The sequence below is a fragment of the Sciurus vulgaris genome, assembly GCF_902686455.1.
Source record: "Sciurus vulgaris genome assembly, chromosome: 10".
Lineage (NCBI taxonomy): Eukaryota > Metazoa > Chordata > Mammalia > Rodentia > Sciuridae > Sciurus > Sciurus vulgaris.
This window is the reverse complement of record NC_136470.1, coordinates 54503374-54524559: the sequence shown is the minus strand read 5'-3', so window position 1 is coordinate 54524559 and position 21186 is coordinate 54503374. Positions and strand designations below refer to the sequence as shown.

At 34.3% G+C, this 21186-nt stretch overlaps 1 protein-coding gene across 7 annotated transcripts in view; it reads left to right on the top strand.

Annotated features, from left to right (window-relative positions):
* CBLB (Cbl proto-oncogene B) overlaps window positions 1-21186 on the top strand; it is a 207877-nt gene that overhangs the window by 128084 nt on the left and 58607 nt on the right. For all 7 annotated transcript variants that reach the window (XM_079100820.1, XM_079100816.1, XM_079100818.1 and 4 more), the window contains one exon: window positions 9002-9205. In XM_079100820.1, the coding sequence (XP_078956946.1) occupies window positions 9002-9205 (204 nt within the window). The remainder of the gene's footprint in view (window positions 1-9001; window positions 9206-21186) is intronic.

The window sequence follows — 21186 nt, the reverse complement described above, 5'->3', positions numbered from 1 at the left end:
TCAACCTTTCTGAACTCACAGACATCTTTGCCAGCAAAGTAAAATTGTTTAACCTCCCGTACTTCTCCCCTTTAGTATGCTTTTGGTTTTACCTTATGCTTTTCTCAGTATTCTTCTCTTTATTTCTTATCATCCCTTCATTATTTTGATGACTTTTGCCTACTATAGGGAAATATTGTTGGAGGTTGAGTATGACATCAGAAAAAATTGTTCTTATCATATAGGTACTTGACCGCTATTTTTGTTAACAGTAGTAGTCCTGTAAACTTGTGATATCTTTTTAAAACTGACTTCCAGTACACTTAGGCATGCTGGAAGAAGACAACCCATCAGTTTGCTAATGTGTCCCAAGCATTTCAGCTACACAGTTTATACATGTGGCAGGCATTCTTTAACTTGATGCTGTCCTTAGTATTCAGGGATTAAGTGGGTTAAGAATCAAACTTATGTTAGCTTGGTAGAAACTTTAGTAACATTTTTGTTTAAAACATTATACATCTGTTTACCCAGTAGCCTATGGCGAGTTTAAAGTAGAGCTCAATTAAAAGATAGTTCAAAAGTAAAACAAGAAAATTAATGTTTTTCATTCTGTATACTTCTTGAAAGAAAATGTATCTTTCTTTTAAATTTCAGGAATTTTATTTTTTATTTTATTTGTCGAATTTGTAAAAGGTCTGCTACATAAAAAAGATAGGATTATTTCCCCGTTGTTATTGCTATACTATTAATGCTTTGCCCATTCCATCACCACAGCTGTTCTGTATATTGCTGTGCATTCTCCAAATGCTATAGTTCCCCTTGCTAGTTGCTGATCAGTTCCTTGATTCATGTCATGATTTTTCATATTGATTTAGTGATCCTATGTGAAGGTATATCCAATAATATTTATGAATAGTTAATATTTGCTATCTCTCTTTTTTATGTTGAAGTACTTCTCAGTTTTACTTTTAGAATTGGGGGAAGTACATAAATCATCAGATACTGAAAGCAGTATCTAGGTTAAATTTTAGCAGAAATTATATGAAAAAGTAGTAACAAAGTGGTAGTTTATTAACTGAAGCCATAAAATATGATAACTTCAGAAGTATTCAAAAGGTTGGAATAAATTATGCCACTAGTGAATAGTGTTATACTGTACTGATCATAAGATTTTACATATTAGTCATTAATCAATACTTATAAATTATATACTAGATGTAAAAAAAAGAAGTCTAATATTTTAAATAAAAAGACAATTTTGTAGATCAGTTGTGAAAAGCCTTATAATGTCTTTGTTCAGAGAAGTTCAGTTCTTTACTGAGAAGTATCTATATCTTTCAGACCTTTTATCATGCTGTAGATCTGAGAATGAGTCCCAGAAATTCTAAGCCTCAGATCCATCTGTTCCATGCAGTAGCCATTATGTGATTCCCTTTAACTTCTCACATTTTGATTTTTTTTCTCAGGGTATTTGAACCCTGTTATTTACTTTTATTGTTCGCAATACTGCTGACACTAACCCCCAGCCAGTAAGACCAGGTTTCTATTTATTGCTTTTTTTACACCCAGAAACTTCCACTGTGATCCCTGATTTAAGTTTTCCTTTTTCCTGAATACACTTGTTCTTTGTGGTCAAGGTTTGTGAATTCTAAAGTGCTGTTCCATAGTCCCTGTATCTCACTGAGATCTTATGGGTTAAGGAAGTTTCAACTTTTGAAAATTTCACTTTTGCATAACCTAGCAATTCTGCATTTACATAAGATTTCACACATTGGTGCTTCCTGCCAACCAGCAGATTTGTTTTGGCAGTTTTCATGTCACTGCATGAAAAGCAATGTTTTGTGATCATTTGAGCATGTTATTGCAAAAAGGTCCCTGTTATTTAATAAAGTCTTACAGAATTAATCCAGTTAAAACAGTCATAAAACATTATATATTCTAAAAACCTCATATCTGAAGCCTCAATTTTGGGCTTACTGGAGTTAAGCTAAGTGATGGTGAATATGTGAATGAAAAGAACAAAATTATACAATATTTCTTTGGTTCTGCATTGTATTATCAAACGTTGTATCTAGGCTTGTAGATGTAGGGGGAAATGTTTTGGGGATTAGGGCTCAGAACATTGATGCAGGTAGCAGGATATATCACTCTTTTTCAAAATTTATTCAGAAATGATAGACTGCTATGTTTTCTGATGTTGAATCCAGTGGGGTTTTTTTTTTTTAATTTGATTTATGTGATAGTTTGTATTTCTTTTTAGAAAAGAGATTAAGGTTCAAGTTAAATTGTATACAGGGATAATTGGTGTTTCGCTTACCCGAATTGGTTTGGTAGTAGAAAACCTAGATTATTTCAGTCCTGATTTCCCAAGATCTCAAATCCATTCATTTATTTAGGAAACATTCATTGGGCAGCTTCTGTGTCCCACTTCTGTACTAATCTGCCAGCTAAAATGAACACTCAGAGACTGCTCCTACCTTCAAGAAGTTAAAATTCAACCTGAAAGTTTTATAAAGGGGGGGGGGGAGGTGGTAATAATTATGTAAAAGAAGTATCCTGTTATCCTTCAAATTTAATTATGGATGCTAGACATTTTTCGTTACTTTCCGCTACTTTGGTTGGGCGTGCTGATATGAAAATGATTTTAAAGGCTGCATGTCTGCCAAGAAGCCTATGATAAATCAGTCAGAATCCAATAGGAAATATTAAACCTTGACCATAAAACATAATGTGTTCAGCCCGTGTGCATTTTTATCAAGTCATTCTTCACCAACATTTCCTTCCATTTGATGCCCCACTTTGGTTTAATTGAAATTCATTAGAGACTTAAATTTTATGTAATTAACAGAAAACCTAAGAAATGCACGGTAGCAGTGACAGTTCGTTGTTACGGGCTGCAAGTGGTTACTCTTTAATTGCTGTCATAATGGCCCATTAGTCATGCCCCTGAAGAGGTGTCAGATGCTTTTTTCTCCTGAAACATCTGTGTTATTTAATAAATTGAATAAGCCTGGCAGAGTTTGCCATAGAATACTAAGTCAGTCGAATAATCACCTTTCCAGAGGCGTCCTTTGGAGCAGCTTTGCTCTGGGTGCGGCATTTCTGCTCTACCCTTGGTTAATAAAGCTTGGTGAGTTTTCTTTCACTTCCACATGTTAATAGCATATTAACAAAACATTTATCTTCATAGCCCTGAGCTTCTCCACTTCTTCTTTTGTACAGCAGTATATTATGTAGCAGTGATGCTGCAGACTTACCACGAGGCATAATGTAGCGAATTGTTTGTGTTTTTTCAAGGAATCTAAAAAATGACATCTGTGCTCCTGAATGGCAGAAACTAAGTACATCAAGTCTCCCTTCCAAAACAGTAATGACTATCTTTGTTAAATGAGCCTGCTTTCTGAATTACTGCCAAGAATGTTAATTCAATTTAAAGTAAAATTGTATTTTTTCACGATAATTGTTCTTCCTTCATATTTCTTTAGAATTGCAAGGAAAGATTGGTGTGTTCAAAACACTAATTCGCAAAAAAATTCAGTAGATGAAAACCAGTGGGCTCTGATTTTAATATTGTATATGGTTAAAAGGATTTATAGAGTCCTATATTTAGAGAACACTGCTGGGGAAATGTGTAGTTGCCCAAGAGGTGTGAGAAGCAAGGTCAAATGCTTGTATCATAGACAGTAAGAGATAGTTCTTTATCTTCCTTCAGAAGCAGCCAACCTTCAGATTTGCTGCCTCATTGAAATTTTGTAACTTTAATACTAAAAATTAGAAAATAACATTAGCCTTTGAAAATGTCTTAAATTGATAATTCTGTATCTTTTTGTATAAAGTAGATGAAATGAAATGTTGGAGCTTCTGTTTCATCTTGGGAGTAATAAAGGGCCTTCAGGTGTTGTCCAAAAATGTTAGTGACATCACAAAGTAGAGTAATGTGGTAGGAATGAAAAGGAGGAGATTGATTTGAGGAAATGCAATCTTGTGGAAGGCGAGAAGCAGTGGTGTATGCCTGTAATCCAAATGACTTGGGAAGCTGAGGTAGGAGGATCCCAAGTTTGGGGTCAGCCTCTGCAACTTAGTAAGGCCCTGTCTCAAAATAAAAAATAAAAAGGACTGGAGAAGTAGCTCAGTGGTCAGTGGTTAAGTGCCCCTGAGTTCAGTCCTCTACCAAAGAGAAGAAGGAGGAAGTGGGGGGGGGGGAGGGAGAGGGAGGAGGTAGAGTAATCTTGTGAAGTAGGTACTTCACTCTGAGCCCAGTGACTAAATTAGTTGGACCCTCACTGTAGTATGATGTGCTGGGACAGCAGCAGATGTTAACACTTTGGAAATACTCTTATTTGACTCTAACATGAACATTTTATAGGTGTTTTGAAGTTGATTGTGTTGAATAAAATGTTTTCACATTATAAACTTACACATTTCATGCATTATTATTTTCAGCTGGATGTGAGCAACAAATAATAAAAACAAAACCTCTTATTCTGTAAAATTATATCCTAAGTAATGCTGTTATTACTCCGACAAGTTTTCTGTCTTCCTATTAAAGAGCTGAAACTTCTGGCTAAGCAGAATATTCATTATTGTAGTTTCTTTCATTTTAATATTCTCAATTTGAGCAAAGTAGTTAGAAAGTTTTTTTCTATTAATGAATGATCAGTTAAGGGAAGCTGTATTTAAATTATTTTAATCTAGGCTATGAATCTGAGACTGATGAACTACTACATCCCAATATGAGAGTTTAGATATGTAATGGTAAGCTCACAAAACAACCCCCCTTCTTGTGATTTCCTACTTAGTACCACTTAACTCTGAGCTTCATCAAATTATTAAACTCCCAATTTTCTTATTGGTAAAATGGGAATAATAATTATGCCTACATTATAGAATTAAATGAAATAATATTTAGATAATGCTTTCAACAGGGCTTGGAATTTTACTGTATTTCCAAATGTGATAACTGATAGTATCACATAGGAGATGTATTTCTAATTATGATTAAGTAATGTACACTGATAATTCTATGATTTTTAAATCATATTTAATTGCCAAATGGAATTCCCATGGAAATACAAGTTTGATTTCAGATGCTAAGATATATGTCCTTAGTTTTGTGATGTTTCTTTGTTTTGTGATTACTTTATAGTAATTATATCAACTGAAATTTGTATCACACTTTTTAGAGCTTGAACTAATTTATCTCAGTTAATCTTTAAGATGTTCCTTTAGTTATGCAGTATCTCACTATACGTTGCAAATAAGAAGCAATGACCTGTCCCATGTCACAGCATAATTGGTGGAGGTGGAAGTTTAAGCCCAATGTCCTAATTCATAATGTCTGTGCACTTTTTCCGATTCGCCATGCATATTTTATGGGCCTCCCAAATCAGTTAAGAGTGTAGATAAACTAGGGTCCATCATTAGAAAAACACCAAACCCAAAAGTACTCTGGGACATTTAGTATAAGGTTACAGTTGACTGTTTTCATTTATTCTTTCCTTCATTCTTTCATTAAGAGGTTACTGAGCATCTGTGAGAAGTACTATACACTGAAAATGTTTAGTATATACCCAATCAATCCCTACTGTATCTATTTATAGTTAATTATTTCAAATAGAATTGCCACGTTAAAGAAAAAATATGAATATTTCAAAGCAACATATGATACAGAAAGCCAATATAAATTAGAAATTACCAATAAACACACACACACACACACACACACACATTCAATATAAATGAACTCCACAGTGGAACTCATGAAGCTGTATATATTTGCCAGGGCCCTTAATGTGTATTATATATGTGGGAAGGCATAGAGTGATTGACCATAAGTCAAGGTGCGCCTTTAATAGTCATTCTGGAAGCAAATAAATTGGACTACATGAAATGTTTTTCTTAAAAATGTTTAAGAGAAAATAAGATATACTGTGCCTCTCTGAACAACTTTTAAATAGAAATGATGAGATGGTACTGACAAAACTGATGGCAATTTTTGCAAGGGTTTTGGAAGGGAAAGGGGCATTTGAATTTGAAGGTTTAAATTTTTTTCTGCTCATCTATTACTCTTAATTTATTTTAAGGTTACCCAAAGTATATCATTAACTTTTAGTATTGATGAGAGTCTGAATTACTTTATCCTCAATATATAACATAGGTAAGTTTTAGATGTGTGTGGTATTCATTGGTAACTTCTCTATTTTACAGTTTGGAAATATCTCTTATTTGAAGAAGTGAAATCTACTAAATTAATCACAATAGATGAAGTCCTCAGTACTTCCGCTTAACATTCACAGAATGTGAATATGTTGAGTACTAGAAAAGGAGTTATTTATTGTTTTTTTTTTTCTTCATCAACATATGTTCTGTGATCTTGCATTAAGTTTTATGTTGACAGAATCATTATTTTAATTATTGAGCCACATTCCGATGAGTTACATACATCTATTGTAGACATGCTTCATGTGTATTCAATCAACCATATGACAGAAACTAGGGCAGAATAACCAAAGTGGCATTTGGGAATTTATGGTTAAACTTAATTTGCATGTGACAGTAGCCAGTTTATAGACAGAGTAATGGGTGCAGTGACATTAAGTGAGTGCTATTAAGGTGATGCAGTCAGTGTGATCCCTTTGCAAATCAAAACGAATGTGCATTGCAGTATTTTGTTGATTCATGGGTAAAATCTCAACAACAGGTAAAGCTGAATCAAAAACATCTTCTGTGATGTATATACTCTTTTAACAGCTACTCTAACACACATCAATAATTTGTATACCATTGATCTTTTGGGTAGGGGATTAAAGAAAAACCTAAAGTCAGTTTTAGATGAGCAGTTCCTAGTCTTTTTCTTTGTATTATCAAGAAACTTATTGCCTTTGTTTTCCTCCCCCTTTAAAACTAGCATCTTTTTAGTTACCCTCATGGGGAAGTAGGTCATGTAAACTGGAGTCATCCTTAACCATAGCAGCCTGTAAATCAACCTTGGGGGTTCCAAGAAGATCCTGGGTAACCTCATAGTTTGTTACATATTCTAAGTTCTACACTCAAACATAATCTGACTTAAATGATTCAGATTGAGTAAAATAATTTTTAATTATTTTAAATAATTAAATCACATTGTTATTTTTTTTAAAAGTTGCTGTTTTGAATTTCACATACTGAAATATTTATTGATGAATTTATGTGTGTGTATGACATGGTACAGAATAACCTAAAAGTGGAGGGAGCAAGTGAAGATGTGGATGAATCAGATTGGATGTGAAATGAAAGTTGTTGAGGTGGGGGGTGGGCAGTTCATTAAACCTTTTCCATTTGTGTGTCTGAAATTTTCCATAAATTTTTTTAAAAATGTATTTTTTAAATACATTTATGAATGATATGTCCACTTAGGGCTCATAGTAGTTGTTTTCCATTCTTCCTGCACAAAAGACACACAAAAAAATCCTACCAGATTTTCACAGCTTGTTCACATATAATAGAATTAACTTATGTAGGTCTGTAAGAAAAGTCCACCCCAGCCACAGAATATGGATCTCTTTTGACTTTCGTAATAGGAGATTGTGTCAAGATGATAACATATATTGAATAAACTCTTAAATTTAATGTTCTTGTTTTTGAAAGATGAAAAGTTTAGATTTATGTAAATATTTATTCCTGTGTTAAAAATATCAACTTGAAGAGGTTATCCAAAATTAAGTCTTAGTTATATATCTTGAAAAATGATGGATCAAAGTTGCTTTGAAACCTACCAGTCCTGAAAATATATGGCAGTAGACTTATAAGATTCTACATAGATAAGTCTGTGTCCCTTCACACCACCCTGCTTTAACAATTTGGTCATCCAAATTTTTTTTCTCAAAATATATAAAAGAATATGAACAAGAAAATGTTGCAGTTTTTTTTTTCTTTAAGCAATCCAAAGAGTGTTTTCTTTTGACAGTTCACATGATAAACGAGATATTTAATTTGTTAATCCAGAAGTAGTTTAAAGAAACTTCCTACCACGGGTTTGCCCCAAAATGGATGTATGGTAGCTGTCCAATGAGAGGAGTGCTGGAGATATATCTACCATTGGCCTCAGCTTTGCTGTAGGGCAGGTGGATCAACAGTTTTCCATTAAGCAAATGGATGGAACAGTGCAGAGTTAGACACAGGACATTTCATTTTGTATCCTTATTTCATTTCTAAAATGGTGCTAATTTATTCCATTTCTCCCTTAAAATAAGTTTATGATTTTCACTATTTTTAAAATAACATACTACTAAAGTCAGAGTATAATGTGAAACAAAAATAGGGTTGTGAATACTGTACAACCTTTTATCTGTAGAAGGACAAGAAAAACAGTTTTATCCTTATTCCCTGATAATTGTGAGTTCTTAATGCAGTTTGAGAAAACAGAGTTTGGGAGGCTTTGAGCATTTTTCTCCAATAATTACTAATAAATGGCATTCATTTGAACAAAAGTTTTTCAGTGTCTACTTTGAAAGCAAAATTAGGAACAAAACTCAATATCTCACAGAGTATAGTATTCCAAATGAGCTACATCAAGATGGAAGGCATTCTGGGTACATGATAGTTTGTAAACATAAATTTATTTTTACTAATTCTTTACAAATCAAGATTTTAAAAAACCTAGGCAAATAGTATGTTTAACCATAGTTATATCCTCTGGAACTTTTTCAAAATGGACTTTGAAATGTATTGTTCTTATTGATGCTGTTTTATCTATTATGAATTCACCAAAATTTGCTTTTCATAGAATATTTAATAAACACTGCTCTCTTTTCATAAACAGGAACATGATTTAATTTTTAGTATTCTGTAAGGCTTAAAACCTTGGTACATTACAATTTTAAGTGAACATTGAGGAAAATGAAGAATTAGACTTCTTCCTTTCTTCTTCCCCACTTCCTACCCACTTTCTTTTGTGCAACTCTTTATAGATGTGGAACATTGATATGTTTTAGGACTGTTTGTTTTTAACAAAGACCAATCATTGAATTTTCTGTTTGTTTAGGAGTCTGATGGCCAGGGCTGCCCTTTTTGTCGTTGTGAAATAAAAGGAACGGAGCCCATAATCGTGGACCCCTTTGACCCCAGAGATGAAGGCTCCAGATGCTGCAGCATCATCGACCCCTTTGGCATGCCAATGCTTGACTTGGACGACGATGATGATCGAGAGGAGTCCTTGATGATGAATCGGTTGGCAAATGTTCGAAAGGTAAAACTAGAAAAAAAATGGGTTTAGTTAGTGTGGTGTGAGAACATTAAAAAGTATTGTCCATAAATGGAGCATGTCTGAGTGTATTTGGGCTTGGGGGAAAAAGGATTCTGGATTCAAAAGCAAAGTGAAAATGTAAGTAGCGTTGACAGGATCACAAAGTCATTAGTCTACTTAAGGTACTCACACTGGTTTAATCTTCACAATTATAGTTGGTGAGAGTGTTAGTATGGAATGAGACATTAAGAGTGACATAAGACCTATTTGAACAAAAAATTTAATGAAGGGCATTTTTAAAATTGAATCATTGAAATTATTCTTGGTTCAGTCTGGAAGAAGCCTCCAATAGAATTATTTTCTTAGCAAAAAGGCCGTCCTTCCATTTTGCTTCTAAGAGGTCACATAAGATTTACCTTTGTGAATTTGCCATAGTCTGGGATTTGCTCATCATCATTACCAATTCACTGAGGATGGATGCTACTGCCCTTCAGAGTTTATATAAGCCAGTTCACAAAAGACTGTTCAGTGCACCAAAATGCCAGTTAAGTAATTATGAATCAGAAATGTAAAGATCAAGAGAGCTGGACTCCTGAATATCAGGCTACTCTCTGTACAGAAATATACATAAAATTCAGGTAACAATAAGTTTTGTGCTTCAAAAATCAGAAATGGGAGCAAGTGTTATGCAAGGGTCTGCAGATAGGGTGTCACTGGGCCTGCTGACTCATGCAGACATGGCTAATCAGTCATAGCACTCTTTCCCACTGAGTTTAAGCTTGGCCTACAAAACCTTTCACTGTGATTCATTATGATTTGGCAGGTAACATGAAAACTATTTGCCATCCAGGTGGAGTGATGATAATGTGCTATGGCATCAGATTGTGTTCCCTGTGTAATTGTATCCTCATAGTAGGAAAGTAGCTGCTGTAAAGAACAGAAGAGGTGTTTCTCTGAGTTACTTCAAACCTGTGTCAAACTTTGCCTGATGGCAAACTCTTGTTTTGTTTGTTCCAGTGTTCTTTGCAGACCAAAGATATTGTCTTAGCATTTTTTACATAAAAAAATTTTACTTATGAAGATATGTTGATATCACCAACATGGGTACTCTCAAATCTTGCTTTGTGCTGGGAAGACTTTTTCTTCACATTTTTATTTTTTCAAAATTTCCCAAGTTAACCCACAGAGAAACTATATAGGATGTTTCAACCTTTAATGCCAACAATTATATTTAATGTTTAGTTTTTAATTATGTGATCTCTTTGAGCCAAGAGATAGATGAGAGGAAGTCATTATTCTACATGAGTCCTAAAAGATGAAGGAAAAAAACAATTTCAGATTAAAACAGAGCAATGATACTTGAGTCTTAAACCAACTCCAGTTCTGACTTTTGGAAGACCTGGAATAAAGTACCAACTCTGTTGTAGAGTAATACTGTAATCTTGGGCAAATTACTTAGATTCTGCCTCCCTTTGTTTCCTCCTAAATAAATCAGGATAGTAACAGTGACTTCCCATTGAGTACTTTGATGATCAATGAGATTTAGGAATTTAAGAAGTTAGTGTTATGTCATTGAAATTGTGACTATTTCTACTTATTCCCATATATTAATTATATTAGTAATATCATATGATAAATATTCAAGGATACATCCCATAATCTGAATTAGGAGTAATTACTTCATCTCTCTGTGAGAAAGCTCCATGTAGATTGTTAGAGGTATTGTTACCTGTGAACCAGAACACAGTTCTAAATCATGGTGTTCCTGGCCAGCCACTCACATGGCCAGGTCACACAGTACTCTGAGTCTCATCTTACCTGAAAAATGTTAGAACAGCACCTACCTCCCAGAGTTGTTGAGAGAATGAAATAGTATATGTTATTAATATTGGTTTTATTGATTTGCTGCCACTTTTTCTATGAAGTAAAATAACTTTATACACATGAAATATTTATATACATATATATATTTTTTAAGTGATTATATAGGTGCCTGCATAATTGCATTGATTTTACAACTGGGTATGCAAAGCCTAAAATGTCTGCTGTTAGGCCCCTTAAGCAAAAGTTTGCAGCCCCAGTTCAAGGACACAGTGTGCATTGAAAGAATGTTTATTGAACACATGGGTGATGGGGAATGACAGAAAAGTACTTGAGAAACATGCAACAGGGCAGTGGCTCAAGCACCTAGATGGTAATGCTTTCTATCCAGGGAAAAAAAAAATTGGAAATTTCTTTACTAAATGGGTTTTCTTTTTTCATTATTCCACATGGAGGTGGGGGCTGAAGTTTTAAGAGTAATTATTTCAAGAACTTGTATACCTTACTGCTTGAGGAAGAAAATATTTGCCCTGTAGGAGTTTGGGAAGAGTTGCACTCTTGCCCATTTCCCCTTGAATTTAGTTGGAGCTTGAGGCACCCTTTAGCAATGGCAGTGACAAGTGACAGGAAACCCTGGTGACCTACAATGAGAAGCAGCCTGTCCCAAAGTGACAATGGTGGTGACCTTGATCTTTTCATCCACTCCCAAGACCATGATTGCTTTCTTCTCTTTGGCACACTCCTGAGCTTTCAGTTGGAGAGCTGAAAGGTTTTGACATTAATCCTCTCTGTTGTTTAAGAGAAGTAAACAGGCATTCTTGTCCCAGAATTCACACTGCAGTGGCTTGTCAACTAGCAAAATTTTCACTACAGTCAACCTTGTACTTTCCCATGGAAGTTAGATATTTTAGAAATTTAAAGAGCTTGTAGTTATTTGTTTTTAGGTTGAGGAATCATATTTTAATTAAATGCCTTTATTCCACTGATCTGCCTCTGTGATTATGTATCATAATCTGCTTCTAGATTATGAATTTTAGAATATTTTGTCTTTCGCTGCCACTTAACTTTCAATTTTGTTATAGAAAACAAGTATGAATTCTTTCTAAATAATTGGAATATTGCTATGATATTTCTGTAGTACTTCATATGCACTTGTATTTTGGGAGTTAAACTAAATTTTATATTTAGAGGAATGGTTTCTCCATCTAATGGCTTCTCCACTAGAGAATTGATTCTCAAGGCCATGGACAATACCTTATTTATCCTGTGTTCCTTCACACTTAACTGCACTCAGTAAACATTTACTAAATGAACTAACAAATACATGAACATGTGTGCACACACTGTTCCTGGAGGGCAGGGATCTGCTCTTTTTAATCTTTACTCCAATCTGAAGATGAAATACACACATGCAAACAGCCAATTCTTATAGGTTCTGTCTAGTTCTGTATTATAGGAGGGGTGTGACAAACATTGCATGGTCACTTTGACACAATAACTCCTCTGTATGGGTTTTCTTCGTCTCTTTTATTTATTTCTATTATTCATTCATTTGCTTGTTCATTAATTTGCTCAAAAACATTTCATTTTCTCAGCTCAGGGAATGACTACCAGTCATTGTCAGTAAAGTGATTCAGATTTTTACCTGCCATTTCAGGTGCTCATTTTTCTCCTTTTCTGTGAGCTGGTAGTTGATAACTATATTATGAAATTGTTTCTGCCCATCTTAAGCATTTTACACTCTTTAAATTAGTAATGCTTCCATCATAACGTGGAAGACTAAGTTGATTGTGTATTCCTGTTACCATGGCGATATACCACAGCTGGAGTTTATAAATAGTGGCATGCTGAACATATAGGATGTATTTTTATTACTTGTTTTATGCAGTGCATTTTAATAATGCTAATCTTTACAGAAGCAAAAAGAACATATAAGTCTATAAAACATTAAGCCAGTTGTGTTCCTAGATAGAAGGTATTTTACTAGAGCTGTTTTAGATTTGGCTTGGATTTGTATCATTGCCTGAATTCTTGAGCTGTCAGATTTACAGGATAATTGATCAGATCTGAGGCCTGAAAAGAAGGCCAGGTGTGGTTGGTAAGAATGTCACAGTCTTCTAACTTCAGTAAGATTAGAGCTAAGAAGAGGAATTTCTTGCTAAACAGAGACTTGCTTTATTTTCTTAAATGTGTAAGAAAGTCTTACATTAGCAATTGTCGATGGAATATCAGTCACCAACTACATAAAATTACATGCAAAATAAACAATTTGCATATAAAATATGTTTTTGAATCTAGACTAATTCCTATGATCTTAAACATTATATTTTCTTAAAATATATTTAAAATCTTGGTAAATAGCTGACTACATCAGAACAAAAGCAGATATAGTCAGAGATTAAGGGAATTATTATTCTTTTACCTTTCATTTTAGATTCTCTTCATGTTTCCTTCATCAATTTAAATGTCTGTTGTTAGTGAAACCAAATCAACTAATTATTGCTTTTTGTAATAATGATATGTGACAAAGCCTTCATAATATCCCTGATCCTGAGTAAAGGGTTATGTGTACAGATCACAGTGCTCTTTCAGTGTTTTTAGATGGGTGTTGCCTTTTTATACTTTGTATTTAGATCCCAGCCACAAGGCGAGAATCCATGTTGGTGCAGTAAGGGCAAAAGTTACAACAAAAGTGAAATACAGAATTAAAAATAAACACTCAGAATGTGGAACATTTCTCTCAATACCTCCCGAGGGTATTCAGAAATATGCAGGGGTGTTCTTGGTTTCCATAGTGATGTAAGGGTGCAGGGTGCTGGCAGTGAGTGGGCAGAGCTGAAAGTCTTGGTGCCATCCAAGAAGAATTATTCTGACCATAGTGCCAGGGGTCTTCACCTCTGCCTTGCTGCACTCCTCAGTATGTTAAGCAATCCAGAGGCACAGGTTCATTGTTCTTTGTTCAGTTGGATTCTTTTTCCTGATTGTCTAAACATTCTTCATGCAAAATAGTGGTATTTCCCATATTAATGAACAAATGAAACTACTACCTCATCCAGCTGCTATGTCATGTTTTAAGTGAGCTTGAAGACCTTGAGTATTCCTCAAAAATTACTTGAATGTGTAATGTAGCATGTGAAGAGAAGCAAGTGCTTGAACTTAACACCCATTTCTGAAACTCCCTCCTCTGACCAGCTGTCAGAGTCTTAAGAACTTATTGTGCCTTGGACTTCTTTTCACTCTTAGAGCCTGACATGTTAGGCCTTTAAGAAGGTTTTTTGTGCTGATTGATCAGTGGTGGACAGTGTTCCATACTGTTCTGAAGTAGAGCTGTATTCCCTGGAATCTTACTAGGTAAATTCTTTTTTTTTTTTTTTTTTTATTGTAAACAAATGGGATACATGTTGTTTCTCTGTTTGTACATGGCGTAAAGGCATACCATTTGTGTAATCATAAATTTACATAGAGTAATGTTGTTTGATTCATTCTGTTATTTTTTCCCTTCCCCCCACCCCTCCCACCCCTCTTTACCCTCTATACAGTAGTTCCTTCCTCCATACTTGCCCCCCTCCCTAACCCTAACTCTAACCCTAACACTAACCCTTCCCTCTCCCCCATTATGTGTCATCCTCCACTTATTAGTGATATCATTCGTCCTTTGGCTTTTTGAGATTGGCTTATCTCACTTAGCATGATATTCTCCAATTTCATCCATTTGCCTGCAAATGCCCCATAGCACAAGAAATAAAAGCTAGAATCAACCATTGGGATAGATTCAAACTAAAAAGCTTTCTCTCAGCAAAGGAAACTATCAGCAATGCGAAGAAAGAGCCTACAGAGTGGGAGAATATCTTTGCCAATCATACTTCAGTTAGAGCACTAATCTCCAGAATCTATAAAGAACTCAAAAAACTCTACTAGGTAAATTCTTGTTCTGCCTTTGCTATTTAGTATCTATGTGCCTTGCATTTTGTAATTCCCCTTGTACCTTGGGTACCTAACTCTGAAAGCTTGTCTCTCGGGGTTGAGGTTAAACAGGTTAATACAGGTAAAGCCATTAGAACAGTGCTGGCACATGGTAAATATTTGTTGTTATTAACATTGTATTTTTATAGATTTAAAACTCCTAAAATGGCAGTACAGTAGTGCATGCCTGTAATCTCAGTGATTTGGGGGCTGAGGCAGGCATATTATTCCAAGTCTGTGACCAGTGTAGCAGCTTAGCAAAGCCCTTAGCAACTTAGTGAGACCCTGCCTCAAAATTAAAAGTGGAAAGCGATGTGGATGTACTGCCCCTCAATTCAATCCCTAGTACTAATCAATCAATCAATCAATCAATCAAATAAAACTCCTAAAATACTGTGGTACTAAGAATGAAATATCAGTGTTTTTGAGATATCTGTGGAGGTTTTTCTATTAAATATTCCTACCTTTCCTTCTGCTGAGGAACAATTAGACACCAAAACTGCTGTATTAGTTTAGCAAGTAGTTGTTTACTTTTCTTTAACATATTGCTAATACATAGTTTAAATAATTTACTGCTAAACCATGTTTCATGTTTGAGACTCAGAAAATGCGAAGTTGCATGCATGTCAGCTGATATTTTAAGGATTTAATAATCTGTTAGTTTATGGTATCCTTATTTTCTATACTAACAAGTGAATTCAAATGATTAAGTATTCTCTGAAGTAGGGAGAAGAACTACACTAACCAAATAGTAATTTTTGTTGTCAAATCAGCTTTACCTGGTATATTGGGAGCAACAATGGTTTCACATGAAGGCATTTTTTTCTGTGATTGAAATTTATACCTTTAATACTCAAATGTTCCTGTTTCTCAGCCATTTTTATGGAAATATTTCTGAATTATATGTCACCCTTCCCTGCCTTCTCAAAATTGCTTATGCAGCTGAGTGAACCAAAGGGCATTTGAAGCCATTACAAACACCAGGAAATACTTCAAGGTCCTTCAAGGAGAAACAGTGTTGCCCCACTGCTTATTATTTTAATAAGAGTGGTGCGCTTGAGGTTACTACCAAGGTGAGACTGTTTTACTTTACAGTAGAACCTATTGGAAATTTGGGTGACCTCCTCCCTGTCAAACCTCAAAGAGAAGTCACTTCCTAGCTGGGTGTGGTGGTGCACTTCTGTAATTCCAGCAATTTGGGAGACTGAGGCAGGAGGATTGCAATTTCAGGACTATCCTCAAGCACTTAGTGAGACCCTTTCTCAAGATTAAAAATAAAAGGCCTGGGGATGTAGTTAAGCGGTAAAGTGCCCCTGTGTTCAATCCCCAGTTCCAAGGAAGGAAGGAAGGAAGGGAGGGAAGAAGGTAGGGGAAAGAAAGAAAGAAAGAGAGCGAGAGAGAGAAAGAGAAAGAAAAGAGAAGTAGTCAGTCACATCTTATTTCAGTTAGTGTTTCTCCATGTGTTAGTTTCTGTTTTCCTTTTCTTTATTGCTTCTAATTTGTAGTATATGAAAATTTCCAGAAGTTACTATTGGTATGCAGATATTAATTCATCTTCATTTTATACACATATCAGATATTCATATTCTTTAATAATGTAGCACATTTCCTTCATTTTCTTCCTATAGGAAGAAATGCAACAGAATTGTCCCCTACTTAGGACTTTTCTGTTTCATTCTGTTTCTTTCTAACTTCTTAGAGATTGAAGCTTCTGGAAGAATGATTATGGATAAGCAGGATGATTGTATTCCTTTGATACCACATTTCTCATACAAGCTTTTGTTTATTATATAAAATGGACCAATGATAGATAACTTAAAACATTTATACTTGAACTATAAACTACATATGGTATGTGACCATGTGCACTAATGTTGCTATAGTATGTACTTTCTGAATAATATTCTCTATAGGGTATTTTAAATACTTAAATAATATGAGAAAGTAAGAAACAAGAGAATGATTAGCAGTAAAGAAAATAGAGTGTTTCTTATATGTGGTAAAAATTTTATCAGCTTCCTTCATTAATTTTCATGCATTTAGGGAAAACATTGGCTGAGTCCTTCTCATCCTCCTTATTATAACACGTGTATCTACCTTGTTCAAATATAAAAAGTCATTAAGTAAAGATCTTGCTAGAAGTATTATAAAACTGACTGATTATCTCTAGGATTGTCAGAATTCTTATCTTATTAGTAATTGGAGAGGTTTCCTTCTGTCCTGTTTTTATAATAGCCTGACTGGGCTTGAAGTTTCTTACCAAATGTTTTGCCATTTCCATAATAATGGATCTTATTAAAGCTTTTATAAAATCATTCTTTAAAGAGAGGATAAAATGAAGAGTGATTAAAATAGAAGGAATCCTGGGATATTATTCATAATTGCTGAGTGTACTGTGATGGGCTTTTGACTACTTTCCATCTTGAGCTTTTCTGTCAGGATTTTATGTTAAAATTGAAAATTCAGAGCCTCTATTTGTTATGGCAGTCATTAGCATCTCATTCTGAGTGCTAAAGGATTTTGTAAATTTTGTCAGAGAAAGAAAGAACAGCATTTATTTACTTCGGAAAGCAGAAAGCTGGAGAAATTTGATGAGTATGTAGGCATAAAACAATTCACTGTGGTTTTTATATTCTCAAGTACCCAAATCCCAGTTTGTGAAAGATGTATTCAGCAGCTACCTACCTGTATTGGAGAACTTCAGAGGAATTATTAGACAAATATGCTGGTGTGATGATAATATGGACAGAATAAGGCAGGCCCTGTCTTTGGATTTTGAAAGAAATTGAACTAAAAAGATAATTTATTCTAAAGTTCTGAAAGCATGGGTAATAATATGGGAAAAAGTGAGAATACCTAAGAATCAGGATAAGGAAATAGAATTATACTAATAAATTATTTTCTACATTGTACAGTAAATTCTGTATAGTTAATTCTGTGTCCACGTCCTATTTTGTGTGCTTTATTGAGTTAATTACTTCATAATTTGCTTATATTTCTTGTTCTGTATTCAGAAAGTTCCATGATTCTTTTTGTAAAATATGTATGCTTAAAGATTTCTTTGTAAAACTACTCTGAAAGTGGAAAGTTAAGAATACATAAATGTTTATACCAGAAGAATGTTTATGTAAGTGATAGTACATCCATATGATGTGCCATTAAACATCTGTTCACGAAGAATGTTTAGGGGCAGTTAAAATTCTTTTGTTGGATGGAGGAAGGAAGGACAGTATAGAGGGAAAAGAGGGGTGGGAGGGGTGGGGGGAAAGGAAAAAAATAACAGAATGAATCAAACAACATTACCCTATGTAAATTTATGATTACACAAACGGTACGCCTTTACTCCATGTACAAAGAAACAACATGTATCCCATTTGTTTACAATAAAAAAAAATTATTTTGTTGGACTGTGACCCAATGTAGAGTGAATGATAGTAACAGTCATTAATAGCTGTGTGTTTTTCAAAACATTTTTATATTTTCCTGTAATTGCAAAATTTACTATGCTGAAAGTATATTCTTCATATTGAATGAAGAGAAAGGTAAATAAGGAGAAAATTGAAGACACAAAGAGAAGGGTACCGAAACAAGTTTAACCATTATGGCAGAGAGTTTGATAAGATGTACGTCCCCAAACTTAGGAACCTATTATAATTCCTAAACTAATTCTCCTCCTGTACTTTACTATTTCTGCATTTAAGACACTCTAAGGAAAAAAGAAAAGAAAAATTTGTGCTTAAGTCAATTCTTAATTTGTTTTCTAGTGGTCAGTGTTAGTAGCAGCAAATGATCTAAGGCACTTGTGTATAGCTTTTGAATGTATTATAAGACTAATTTTTTTTTAGTTGTTTGATTTTCTTAGTATTACTTTGTTTAGGTCTGAAAGAATAATTGTCTAGAACAAAATAAGAAATAACAAGGTTGGGACATACTGTTTAAAGATGTCTCTGATAGAATTATTTTTTGGTAGTGAAGATGAATAAGCAGTACCTAGAATTTTGGAAATGTTTTAATAGATTGGATTTTATCCCTTCTGTATCACAATAGTATTCCTAACTATATTGTCAAAATAGAAATTAAATATCTTACATTACCTTTTAATTTTTAAAATTTTTATTTGTTCTAATTAGTCATACCTGACAGCAGAATGCATTTCAATTCATTGTACACGAATGTAGCACAACTGTTCATTTCTCTGGTTATACATGATGTAGAGTCCATGCCATTCATGCAGTCATACAAGTACTTAGGTTAATGATGTCAATCTCATTCCACCATCTTTCCCGCCCACTACCCTATTCTCTCCCCTCACTCCCCTCTGCCCAATCCAAAGTTCCACCATTCATCCACCCTCCCCCCCCCCATTATGGATCATCATTCACATATCAGAGAAAACATTTGGGCTTTGGTTTTGGGGGATTGGCTTATTTTGTTTACCATAATATTCTCCAACTCCATCTATTTACCTGCAAATTTTCTTGTCCTTTAAGGCTGAGTAATATTCCATTGTGTGTATACGCCACAGTTTCTTTGTCCATTCATCTATTGAAGGGCATCTAGGTTCGCTCCATAGCTTAGCTATTGTGAATTGAGCTACTGTAAACATTGATGTGGCTGCATCACTGTAGTATGTAGATTTTAAGTCTTTTGGGTACACACCAAGGAGTGGGATAGCTGAGTAAAATAATAGTTCCAGTTCAGGTTTTCTAAGGAATTTCCATAATGCTTTCCAGAGTGGTTAAACTAATTTACAGTCCCACTAGCAATGTATGAGTGTACCTTTTTCCCCACATCCTTGCCAACACTTCCTATTGCATGTATTTTTGATCATTGCCATTCTGACTGGAGTGACATGCTATCTTAAGAGTAGCTTTGATTTGCATTTCTCTAATTACTGAAGATGTTGAAGATTTTTTTATATGTTTGTTGATTGAGTGTATATCTTCTTCTGTGAAGTATCTGCTCAATTCCTTAGCCCATTTATTAATCAGGTTATTTGGTTTTTTTGACGGTTTTTTGAGTTCTTTATATATCCTGGAGATTAGTGCTATAGCTGATGTGCATGTTGTAAAAATTTTCTTCCAAACTAAACTTTGATTCTTGATTTTATTTCTTGCACTTTAGGTGTCTTATTGAGAAAGTCAGGTCCTAAGCTGACATGATGAAGATTTGGGCCTGCTTTTTTTCTCTTAGGTGCAGGGTCTCTGGTCTAATTCCTGAGACCTTGATCCACTTTAAGTTGAGGTTTGTGCAGTGTAAGAGATTTAATTTCATTTTGCTGCAAATGGATTTCCAGTTTTCCTACACTGTCTGTTGAAGAGGCTATCTTTTCTCCATTGTATATTTTTGGCACCTGTGTCTAGTATTAGATAACTGTATTTATGTGGGTTTTTCTAAAGAAACAATTGAAAAAAATTGACAAAACAAAAAGTGGGTTCTTTGAAAAAATAATTAAAAGTGATAAACCCCTAGCCACACTAATGAAGAGAAACAGAAAGAAAACCCAAATTACTAAAATTTATGATAAAAAGGAATTATCTTGACAAACATTACTGAAATACAGAAGATAGAAACTATTTTGAAATGTGTTCTCCAACAAAATAGAAAATCTCTTAAGACATCAACAAATTTCTAGAAACTTATAAACTACCCAAACTGAATCAGGAGAACATACATAATTTAAACAGGTCAATTTCACACAATGAAATTGAAAACACCATCAAAAGCCTACCAACCCAGAAAAGCCCAGGACCAGTTAATGAAATTCTGGCAAATCACATGCAAAAACATATTAAAAAGGTAGTGCACCGTGATCAAGGGTGGTTCATCCCAGGGATGCAAGATTGTTTCAGCATATGGAAATCAATACATGTAATACATCACATCAGTAGACTTAAAGATAAGAATCATATGATCATCTCAATAGATGCAGAAAAAGCATTTGACAGAATACAACACTGCTTCATGTTCAAAACACTAGGAAAAATGGGGATAGTAGGAACATACCACAACATTGTAAAAGCCCAAGGCCAACATCATTCAAAATGGAAAAAAATAGAAAGCATTCCCTCTAAAAATTGGAACAAGACAGAGATGGCCTCTTTCACCATTTCTATTCAACATAGTCCCTGAAACTCTAGCCAGAGCAATTAGATAAATTAAAGAATTTAAAAGGATACGAATAGGAAAAGAAGAACTCA